Raw genomic sequence first — 12,097 nt, forward strand, 5'->3', positions numbered from 1 at the left:
TGTGTGTGTTGGAATATTGGACACCTTGGGCTTGTTTATGAGCTGTGTGGTTAGGCTCTAATGTCCGTATCTCTACTGACCTCTTGTCATTATTTTCTAAACGATACAGTTAACAACTGTTTACATAGCAATATGCCACACTTGTGTCTGCACTGAACACATAGTGTTCTGTTTTCTTGTCATTCCTTAAGTAATACAGTACAATAGTTACTTACAGAACACTGACGCTTTATTAAACATTCTAATCCAGAAAAGACTAAAATATACACAAGGATATATATAGATTACAGTCAAATGCATCTTTTTATTTAAAGAATTTGGACACTCTTGAATTTGAGGAGCCCATGGGGTACTGAAATCAAGCCCCTGTTGACACTGAGGGGTAAGTATGTACATCCTTTGGTAACACTCGTTCAGTCAAGTTTCCCAGTTAGCCTGCTGGCCAGAAACAGTGTTCCCTAGTTGTGGAGTTAAAACATAGTCTTCAGTGCCACCGAGGCTGCAGGGAACAGAGTAGACACAGGAGCTGGGGGGAGCATAAAGTAGAGAACCAGGCAAATGGATGTCTAAAAGGTCACAGGAAGCTGAAGGAAGCCACAGATGTTTTTGCAAGGTGGCCAGATGTGGCTAAGGAGCTTGTTGAGGGAACATCAACTTAGTTCTTGTGTGGTGTACCTCCTTTCTCCATCTCTTCTTATTTCAGGTATAGCTATGGCAAAAATGGTTGTCTGCTCTCAGACTTTGGGCAAAAGAGACATAAATACTTTCTTGGCAAAAAAAAAAAAAAAAAAAAAAAAAAAAAAAAAAAAAATCACTGAATCTCATTTGGTCAAAATCTTCCTTTGGACCACTTTGACGGAATGCAAACTCCGAAGTGTAGTAAACTGTGTCATGCCACAGGCCAACCATCAGCCAATCAGCAGCCTTTTGGCTACTGACCACTAAGGTTGTGGCATTCGGTACCTCCCCTTTGTCTGCTCCTGAGCCAGTTTCCCCCACAGTTTTGGAAATAAATAAAAGCCCAATGTGGCTTAGAAATAAAACCGTACAGTAATTGGCAATCACATTTTTCAGTGTGGCTTCAGAGAAGTGTGGCAACACAAGTGGACGATCAACCACTCAGCCACCGGCGCTGCAAAAATATTTCCCGTCCTGACCAGGTGACATTTCTAGAAAATATTTAACAGGGAGCGTTTTAGTTCTTCTAAAGATGATGAAACTAAAGAACAAATATTGACGCAAACAGGACCACAGCTCCTCAAAGAGTGAAATATGCCCTTTTCAAAGGGGGGAAAAATATGTCCCGAAAATCCGCACAACAGGTCCTGAACACTAATGTCCCAGGCTGCATCATAGGTCCCTTTCTCGCTCAGTGAGGCCATCATCATCACACCATGGCCACGTAGGCCTCCAGCCAGGGCAACAGGGCCTGGAGGCCACCCCAGACCGCAGCTGGCTGCCTCTTTGGTGCCCGGGCCAGTTCTTGGCCCCGTGGATCGTCTGGGCTGGAGAGTTTGGCTCCACAGAGACCACCCTGCGCGGGCCTCTGAGCAGAGGCGACTTCGGGCGGTGAGGCTGCCGGAGGGGCCCCGCGTGCGTTCCGGTGGTGAGTCAGGGAGCATTATGCAAGCCCGGCCGCCCCCCTCCCTCCCCGCTCCCCGCCCCCGGCACCTCCCCGCGGTCTTTCACCCCGCGTGGTTACGAAAGTGCGACCCCCTCCCCCCGGAGCTATAAAGCACGGGCCAGCCGCTCGCCTCCCTGGCTCCACGCGCGCGCGAACGCGGTGGCCAGGCTTGCACGTGGCTCCTGCTGGTGAGTCGCCGCGCGCTCCCCCGGGGACCTGCGGGGCAGGGTGGGGAGGGATGGGGCGGCGGGCGGCGCGGTCCTCCTGCCTGGCGGTCACCGGGCGCCTGTCCCGCAGGGCGGACTCCTGTGCGAGATGGAGTGGGTGTGGGCGCTTGTGCTTCTGGCGGCGCTGGGAGGCGGCAGCGCCGAGCGCGACTGCAGGGTGAGCAGCTTCCGAGTCAAGGAGAACTTCGACAAGGCTCGTGTAGGTATCAGCCCGGGTCCCCGGATTCTTGCGGGCGGCCGGTGGAACCTAAACTCCACTCCCCAGCTCTCTCATTTCTTTCCCAGTTCTCTGGGTTATGGTACGCCATCGCCAAAAAGGACCCCGAGGGTCTCTTTTTGCAAGACAACATCATCGCTGAGTTTTCCGTGGACGAGAAGGGCCATATGAGCGCCACAGCCAAGGGCCGAGTCCGACTTCTGAGGTCAGTGGCCTCTGGTGGGCTGTGTGTGGCTTTCCAAAGGTCCCTCCTGGCTGGGAGCCCAGCTTTCCTTAGGAAGGGAAAGGAGCACCTTGGATGGGATAGAAGCCCTTTCCAGGCTTGGCTCAGGTTTCTCTTGGCTTTTGCAGCAACTGGGAAGTGTGCGCAGACATGGTGGGCACTTTCACAGACACTGAAGATCCTGCCAAGTTCAAGATGAAGTACTGGGGTGTAGCCTCCTTTCTCCAGCGAGGAAGTGAGTAGTGGGGCATACATGGCCAAATCACTGCATTTCTGTTCTGTGGTACCATTGGGAAGGGATGCAAGAGGCAGAACCCTCAGCCCTTTCTGAATTTAGGGGGTGTGGGATTAGAAGTGGCTGGATTCCCAGCCTAAAATACCTGGCCCAAGTTCAGAAGGACCTTTGGGCTTGTCGGGTGCTATTTTCCTGGTCACCCCACTGTGACCTGCGCCATACTGCCTCCCCACATCACCACTCCGTTCTATCTCTTTGGGTGGAATCTCTGATTCTAGTGCGACAATCTGGAACATCAGGAGAGGTAGAGACCTATAACCAAGATGAAGGGACCGTTGCGTATAGAATTGGGTCACAGCCCAGTGCCTTTCCTGTGGATTACCAGCCAGGCAGTGTTCTGGATACAATAGTGTCTCCTTAAATACCAAAGCTCATGTGCAAGGCAGGATTTGAGAACTCCCAGCAAGTTTCCCTAAACCTTAGGGTACTTTTTAGAACACACAATCTACACGTTCTGTAACCCCCACCCCACCCCACCCCACCCCATTTCACTTCAGTTATAAATCTGAAAACTACTTGATAACTAAGGAATGATTTAGGGCAGGAAGAAATACTGTGAGATCTCAGAGAGGGAGAATTAACCCTAGGGTAGTGTGGGTTGCAACCCTTTGCAGAAGTGGGGGCAAATGACCCTTTCACAGGGGTCGCCTAAAATCATTGGAAAGAAAACACAGGTATTTACATTACGATTCATAACAATAGCGAAATTACAGTTATGAAGTAGCAATGAAAATAATTTTATGGTTGGGGGTCAACACAGCATGGGGAACTGTAGTAAAGGGTTGCAGCATTAAGGTTGAGAACCACTGCCCTAGGGAAGAGGGGGGTAACCAGGATAAATTCTCCCTTAGTTTGCCTTCCCAAAAGAAGCTGTGTAGTGTAATGATTAAGCCTGTTCCTGGGGGCTGAAGTTGTAGTTCAGTGGAAGAGCAATTGCCTAACATGCACAAGGCTCTGGATTCCATCTCCAGACACACAGCATGTGCATACATGCATGTGCACACACACACACACACACACACACACACACAGACACACACATTACCTGAGTTCAGATACTAACTAGACGATCACCTATGGGACCCTGAGTTGTAACTTAACTTTTCTGTGCCTCATTTTCCCCCTGTGCAAAGTAGAAGGAATCATACATTGCACCTCCATCATGGAGTTGTGAAGGTACAGTATATGGGAATGCAGAAAGCATTTGGGAGAGAGAAATTCTGTGTTTGATAGTTATGCTTCTTAGTTACCTCTTAAGTCAAGAAATCATAGCTTTATATTCTGGGTCTGGAGTGAGAGAACCCACAGATACCTTCAAGTTCAAGTTTATTATTTTACAAGTGAAGAAATAAAGCCGAGCGGTGGTGGTGCACGCCTTTAATCCCAGCACTTGGGAGGCAGAGCCAGGTGGATATCTGTGAGTTCGAGGCCAGCCTGGGCTACCAAGTGAGTTCCAGGAAAGGCACAAAGCTACACAGAGAAACCCTGTCTCGAAAAACCAAAAAAAAAAAAAAAAAAAAAAGAAGAAGAAACAAGTGAAGACATAAGTGACCCAGGGACACACACACACACAGCTAACTGGTGGGACCTAGTGACACCTCTTAGCACAAATGATGTGAAGGAACATTACCCCCTCCCCCGCCCCCATTTTCTGACTCAGTTGAACTGTCTTGTATGCTTCTCTGGGGACCGTCTTCACAAACTCCATCCTCATTCCTGTGTTGATTTCCTTCTTCCTTGACCTTGCATGAATTTGGACAGGAGATTTGAAGGCCACTTAGAGAGGCCAAAATTCTGTCTCTCTCCTTGTCACATTCTACATCTTACCAAATGGATATATTTGTAATAAGGCAGGCTGAAAATAACTCAAGGCAAATGAAATGTAATAAACCTCTGTAGTTGATGCTGGAGTTCCAGGAAAATTCTTGCCGTCCTGAATCCCTGTTGTAGATTAGAGAGCTAAAGGCACAGTGGCTTGCCTTGAGTTTGTCAGCTGGAGGAAATGAGGGGCAGACTCCCGGGTATTCTTCTGACTTTTTTCTTCTATAAATGGCCTAGGAATCAAACCTGTTGGGCAAAAGCTCTGCCATTGAGTTACATCCTTCAGTGCTAGCAGATTGCTTTGGTCTGCTGCCCCTCTCTTGGGCATGCTCTGGATTGGTCTCTTTCTCTCCCCCTGGTTCTACCATCCCGGAATGAGACATCTCAAGATTGAAGGACGTTGGCATCAACCCATATTGGTTGAGTATAGTCTTCATGGTAGACTATGTTCTCTAAAATTTGGTTTCCTTTGCAATCAAGATGAGTTAAGGAATAGTTCCTATTTAATAAGATTGTTGAAAGAACTACTCATTGTAAAGCATGAAAGGGTTTAGCTTGGTGAATAATAAGGATTTATTAAATATTAACTATGATCATTATTTTGTTACGCTCTTCCAGAAAACATGAACTAAGACTTCTTCCTTGTCCCAAATAAAGTTTGCCACTCTCTTGGCAAAGGGATCCTTATTAATGTAGGAGCAACACAGGCTTGAACATCTGCATCAGTGTTTCTCAAAGTCACTGCCCCTAGGCCAACTTCAGCTAGAGCAGTTGCAGTGTTTTTTTTTTTTTTCGAAGTACAGATTTCTGGGTCCAAACCAGACTTACTGAATCGGAAACTCTTCCAGGTGCAATCTTTTTGAATCTCCATTTCCAATAGGCTCCTTTTGTGAATTCCTTCTGCACAATGAAGTTTGAGAATTCAGTGGGCTAGATAATTCAAGCCATGGAGGTCTCAGACTTCATTCCCTTACCCAGGTTGCTGGGTTATTGGGATAATTCGTTGGAAATAGACTAGACTCTGTCTCCTGGCTGGTTTAGTTGGATCCTTAGGCCAGAGAATCATAGGGAGCTACTCATGTGGGGGACACAGGTCTAGGGAGCCATGTGGACATTTTCTAGGATCATAGCAGTGAGAACAGTGAGTGACAGGTTTCTAAAGAAAGCCAACCACCAAGACAGTTAAGCATTTGAAACCAGGCAATTCTAAGCTCTCAACCTATCTATTCAGTACAGTGTAGACACAGCCATAGTGTGACGTCTATTCTGGGGTATTGGAGGGGAGTCAAGGACTGCCAGCCAGTCTCTGCCTTAAGCATTCTCTCCATAGTCTACCGTGTGAAGTTAGCTGAGGTCTGGAAAGACTTGGAGGGTGTCTATTTCTCAGAGAAACCCTTCCTAGCTGCAGGAGAGAAGGCTAGAGGGCTGAGTTCATTTTTTCAAGCTGTGCCCTGGCAGATCTCACAGATCCTCTTAGGAGGGAGTATCTGGTGAAGGCTGTTAGGATGCTTCATTATTGAACTATTCTGCCAAAAAGAACCTGGAGATAAACCAAACCAACTCAGGCCTTCTTCTAAGTCAAAAGCAACAGCCAAAGACACTAAAATCAGGCATCGAAAGTTAGCTCTATGTCATATTTTATGTTCTAGCAACAAGTTGGGAGTAAAATTGTTAAGCTGCAAGTGTCCCGGGCTAATAGCCACCTGGACCGTGAGTTGAGGTACTACTTGAAGCATGAGTGCCTTTGTGTCTGAGGCACGCTCCTGGATGCCCTTCATGACGCATTGATCCCATGACTTCATCCAGAGATGGGGAGATTCTGCCCCATGCTCAGGAGCCTGGGGAGGGTGGAGCCTGTGATAAGGGGTGACCCAGTAGCAACCATGTGGCTTCTGTTCATGCTCCATCTACTGAGGAACTTTGTGGTCACTGCCTAGCAGATCAGTTGTGGGCCAGGAACACTTCCAAGCCAGGCCTCTGAAAGCCTGGAAGATACAGGAGTGCATATTCCTCTTCTTATCTGGGAGGGGGGGGCAGAAGAGGAGGGCTTCACATCCTCTCCTGTGCGGTACTCCTGTGGGTCTGGGTTTAGGCTGAGCTGGCTTCCAGGGTGGTATCTCAAGGGTTCTTAGAGAGGCATACCCACTAGTGACTTATAGTGGAGACTTGAGTGGCCTCATACCCTGTGATGATTGGACATCTGGGCCTCTCTGTCTTCCTCCGACATGAAGGCCAACATGGGCAGATGGTGCCTTGCTTTAAGACCCAGGTGTGAGAGATAAAATGCCCGTTTGTCCTTGTCCCTTCCACCCCCAATCTACCTAGTGTCTGGAGACACTGGTGGAGGTTAGGTGTGCAAACTCTGGCAGTGTGCTCTCCTGCTGAACACCAACCCTGCCCTGCATGCTGGTCCCGCTGGAATTACTTCTTTTTTCTGTGCCTCTGTCTCCCCATCTGTAATATGGAGTTATGATGTATGGTTTTGAATAAATGCAAGAAATAACCCCCCAAATATGGAAATTTCCTTGAAGTAACTGGTTCCAACCTTGGTTAATAGTCAGAAAGACAGCTAAACTGAAATGCAGCACTGTTACCTGTACATAGGGTTTTTGATAAACAAATCTCTGCTCTTTCTCTATGCCACTCACACATGAGTATTCTTACTAACGTATTTCCTGTTTTGCCTTGGTTGATCTTTTTAATCACTTACTGTATGTTGCCTCTACACTACTTAAGACCCCAGCCTTGAGGAATGAATATGATCTGTGTTTTTCAAGGGCTCTGCTCTGCCAGGAGAGTCATGAAAAGAACAGTCTCTCCCTGCTCCCCAGTGTGTGTGCACTTGCATTGTATACATGTGAGTGCGTGCAGAGCCCAGAGTGGAGCATTGGGTATCAGGACTCCGGTTGACAGCCTTACTCCTTTGAGACAGCCTTCCACGGACCAAGACGCTTGCTGTTCCTGCCAGTTGGCTTCCTTGCCAATGACCTCTCAGGATCTGCCTGTCTGTGCCTCCCGCTCTGGGTTTTCAGGCCCACACAGCCATGCCTGGCATCTTACATGGGTTCTGGGAACTGGAACTCAGGTCCTTATGCGTGCAGAGCAAGCATTACTACCCAGAGTCAGCTGCTCATCCCGCCCCCCAAATACAAAGGAGTATTTGAAGCTGGATAATAAGCATCTTTTGCCCCCAGGCATCCCACTTGTCAACCTGGGGAAGCGAATAGGGTTCCTAAGTATGAATAAGGGTAGAGCATGAAAATCTATTATCATCCAATTGGCGTCTTCTATCCCACTGAAGTAGGAGAACAGTTGGGCTAAGTGGGATGGTGGGAGGTAGATTCTGCAGGGCATTGAAAAGTTGTGACCTGTAGTTGAGGATGACGTAAGTTGAGGGCCGTCAGACATTAGACAGAGACACATGTTATTGGAGGGTAGGTAGAGAAGCCAGTTCATCTTCAGTGGTCCCTTAGAAAACTGTTGTGCTACCTGTTATTAAGGAGTCGTTGACATGAACAAGGTGCCCTCTGTGCCAAGACTCATTTCTGTAAAGGAGAGCAAGATCCCTTCTCATTTGCCCAGTTGTACAAAAGCTGTCCGGGATCTCTGTAGCCTCCACTCACTAAGGAAAGGCAGCCAGTTCCACGGAGTCAGGCCTCCGGGCCCTCTGCGGCTCTCTGACTTACAGACGATGACCACTGGATCATCGACACGGACTATGACACCTTCGCGCTGCAGTACTCCTGCCGCCTGCAGAATCTGGACGGCACCTGTGCGGACAGCTACTCCTTCGTGTTTTCCCGTGACCCCAACGGCCTGAGCCCGGAGACGCGGAGGCTGGTGAGACAGCGGCAGGAGGAACTGTGCCTGGAAAGGCAGTACCGGTGGATCGAGCACAATGGTGAGCAGCTCTTCCTGAGGGGCTGGGCAGGGCACTGCGTCTGTGCGAGAGGGTAATCTGAGGAGCCTCCTTTGGACCGAGTCTTGGCCCTTCTTAACTAAATCTTTCCCAGGGCTTTGTCATTAGACACACGGAGAAGGGACCAAAGGCACGTTTCCCCCAAAACCTGGCACTTTCAATAAGCAAAACCTCAGGGCCACTCTCTTTCCTTACAGTTTGCTACCCCATGCCAGTTTGCTCCCGATGCCACAACCCTTAGAAACTGTTCTGCGGGAATTAGAGTCATTGGTGATGAAGTGGCCCTAGGAAAGAACTGGATGGGACACACAGCCATTTTATACCAAGCCATGAACAAAAAACATCAGTGTAGCCAGTTCTGAAAAGACTGGTGCCTGCAATGTTCTTTATTCTTTACCAAATCAAGTGTCGCTCAGTTCGCTCACTGGGTTTGCACTCGGGTTTCTTGGGGAGAGCCCCTGGGCTAACAATGGGATACTTTAATAGCTATTGTACTTAACTGATCCTAATGTAAAACTCAGAAGTGCCGGGCGGTGGTGGCACATGCCTTTAATCCCAGCACTCTGGAGGCAGAGGCAGGCGGATCTCTGTGAGTTCGAGGCCAGCCTGGGCTACAGAGTGAGTTCCAGGATAGGCTCCAGAGCTACACAAAGAAACTCTGTCTCGAAAAACAAAAAAACAAAACAAAACAAAAACAACAACAAAACACAAAACCTCGGAAGTATGGTGAAGATGTGTGCTCTCCGTTTTGAATTGATGTGCACTCACTGCTATGGGCGGGCGCTTGGGCCTCAAAATCCAAAAAGGGTCACGCCAAAGTGTAGGAAAAGAACGTTGTTCTTGGGCATCTCAGTTATCCAGTATACCAACAATGTGAGCTCAGATACATACATAGATATCAAAGTGCCACCCTGGGGTGGTGGGGAGGCTGAAGGTGGAGCTAGTGAAGGATTATGTCACCTCTAAGCACTAGACTGAGCCTTTCACCTAAGTCACCTCAGTTAACCCTTGGACATTCTTTCCTTTTCTCTTTTTTTTTCTTGTTTTTTTGTTTTTTTGTTTGTTTGTTTTTGTTTTTTCAAGACAGTGTTTCTCAGTGTAGCCTTGGCTGGAACTTGCTCTGTAGACCAGGCTGGCCTTGAACTCACAGAGATCCGCCTGCCTCTGCCTCCCAACCTTGGACACGCTTTATAAAGTAAAAATATTAGCTCTACATATTCTACCAATGAGAAAAATGAAGGCTAAGAAAGGCTAAGTACATTGTGTAAGGTCTCCAGTAGATAGCTAAGTTGAATGCAAACTCAGATTTTTGTCACTCCTGACGTCCCTTGTGGTGCCTCCTGGTGACACAGAACAGGGACATCATGAAGACCTTGAAGCTGCAACAGTGAGCTAAGGTCAGGCTGATGTGGCCCTCGTGTCCCAAGGTAGGAGGATGGGCTTCAGGGCACTTGGAGATGTGGTGAGGTCGGGATAAACGGAAATGGATACCTACCACAGGCCCTGTGCCCTATGCTGCTCCCTGGAGAACTGAAAGAGCTTCAGTGTCAACTGTGAGAGAATTGGTGACGTTCAGCCACACAGAAGCATCTGAATGGCTGCTGGCTCGAAGGCTGCCTGGGTGTTCATTTACCTACAAAAGCACTGTCCACCTCTCTGTCATTCATGGTTTGATTTTCTGCATTTCAGGCTACTGCCAAAGCAGACCCTCGAGAAACAGTTTGTAGCAACGTCAAGGATGCGAAGCTCCATTTGACACCTTCTAATTAACTCTCATCCAGTCTTCATCTCTATTTATCTTAGAAGTGTAGTTTCCCACCTCTCCTTACCTTCTCTAGGTGGACATTAAACTGTCATGGTTGGGATAAAAATATGTGTGGGAATGACTGAATCTGTTCACACAAATGTATGTCTTACTGAAGTTCCCAGAGAGACCGTTTGAGGCTTGGGATTCTAGACTCGATTTATTAAACATGTAGTCACCATCTTCCTATGTGTTGAAGACTTATTTGTGGTCCGGTTGCACTTTTAGATGCCAAGACATTCTCTCTTCCCACTCTCTTTGACCTTTGACCTGATCTAGACATCTCTGATCTCCATATAAGAAACTGGCTCTTAACATCCTGAGTAAAGGTTTCCTCATTAATCCAGGAAGGCCTTAACAGCAGCACTACCAAGGGACTGAAACCCAGAGGAAGTAAGTGTGACCAGGCCATCAAACCCAAGGCTGTCAGCCCATGGCCCCTGAGGTGAGCAGGACAGAAGGCTCACCTCTATCCAGAGCTAGGAGGCTGCGAAATGTGGGTCAGAGTGAACTCTAGGAAGCCTGATTTCCATTTCTTCTAGGCTGATTCGTTTTGTATTTCAGATGGGGACAAAACTGAAGAGCAGACAGCCTTGGTACCAGAGGACCTTGGTTTTAAATCTAAGCCAGTTCAGAGCTGTGAGATTTGGGGCTGATGGTGTGGCCTCTTTCATTAAACTTGGGGAAGCCATCAATCCCTGCCTGTCGGGACAGAGTGAGAGCCAATACAATGTCTGTGAGCACCCAAAGGAGCTGCTCAGGACATCTGTGAAGTGTATTGGAGGTGGGGGTACTGACGTTTCTAAGGACTGTGGGGAGCTCACACCAAATGCCCATGTGCCTTGTTCTCCAGCAAAGGCAGAGGAAACAAGTAGCCGTGCATGAGAAAAGCCCAGCTTTTTACTCCCATAGAGCAAGCTGGCAGAGCCTGGCTCCTCAGCTTCAGTTTGACACCACAGACCTGAGATACTCACATATCCCTTCAAAACAGAGCATCCCCCAAATCTATTAGACAGATAGGAACAAAGACATCTGTTACTTTGTCCTTAATGTCACGGTCACCATAAATCTTACCTCAGACCTACCTGTTGGCATCTCCTGGGGCTCAGTCTTTGACTCTGGCGTCTTTCTGCGTCTTCTTGGAGACTGTTTCGTAAAACCATGGGTCCCCACACACGTCTGTATTTCCCAACAACACTGTATTGCCAGGCCCAATTCTGTGTCTCTTCCTCCAGTGGCCTAGTCTATGGCTGTCTCGCTGGGATCTCAAGCGTATGCTCCAGACGGAACCCCATTGGTTTCCCAGTCTTCCTCAGTTTGGTCGCCTGCCCCACTGTCTAACCAATGCCAGGCTGAAAGTCCAGGAGGCACCCTGGAATGCTGTCTTCCCTCGTCTCCGTCCTCCATGAGTAAACTGTTCTCCCACCTTCCCAGGCATGGCCCGGGATTAGTTCACACGGTCCTTCACTAATGCCACGCACCTTCAAGGTCCCATCACCTTTTCCTCCTTCAGGCAGCCACACACTTGCTCTCCATTTTTATTCTTGCTCCTTAAAGCCTCTGCCTTGCAGAGTAGCCAGAGGAAAAGTCCTCATTGTTCAGGTCTCCCATTGCAAATCTCCAGTGCTGCCCACCGAACCCTGAGTGAACTTCTTCTGCTGGCCTGCCAGGCCCTCCCTGACCTAGCCCTGGAACTTCATTGCATCCATGATGGGCTCCAGGGGAGCACCTCTCTCTCCTAGCATCAAGTACAAAGAAGGCTCAGTCAACAGTTTGCAGCTCCCGGACCACACAGCTCAGCAGCCTCTCTCTTCCTGCAAAGGTCCTTCCTCTGGATCCACGTGACTGCTTCTTTCTTGCCTTTAGCCTTTCAGCTCAACTGCTGCTCCTCAGTTTTTCCTAAACCCACCCCTACCCCATATAAATAACCATCACCCCACAGCACCCTGACCTACCCCTAACCCATA

The 12,097-nt window shown here is 48.4% G+C and overlaps 1 protein-coding gene across 1 annotated transcript; it reads left to right on the forward strand.

Moving 5' to 3' along the window:
* Window positions 1–1,701: 1,701 nt before the first annotated feature.
* Rbp4 (retinol binding protein 4) lies at window positions 1,702–10,313 on the forward strand. The gene is made up of 6 exons (XM_059247021.1): window positions 1,702–1,812; window positions 1,922–2,050; window positions 2,137–2,273; window positions 2,420–2,526; window positions 8,096–8,308; window positions 10,016–10,313. Exons 2-6 carry the CDS (start codon window positions 1,940–1,942, stop codon window positions 10,051–10,053), a joined length of 606 nt encoding a protein of 201 aa, XP_059103004.1. The 5' UTR covers window positions 1,702–1,812; window positions 1,922–1,939; the 3' UTR covers window positions 10,054–10,313.
* The last annotated feature ends 1,784 nt before the right edge of the window (window positions 10,314–12,097 follow it).

Source organism: Peromyscus eremicus, chromosome 1 (assembly GCF_949786415.1).
Source record: "Peromyscus eremicus chromosome 1, PerEre_H2_v1, whole genome shotgun sequence".
NCBI classification, from domain to species: Eukaryota; Metazoa; Chordata; class Mammalia; order Rodentia; family Cricetidae; genus Peromyscus; species Peromyscus eremicus.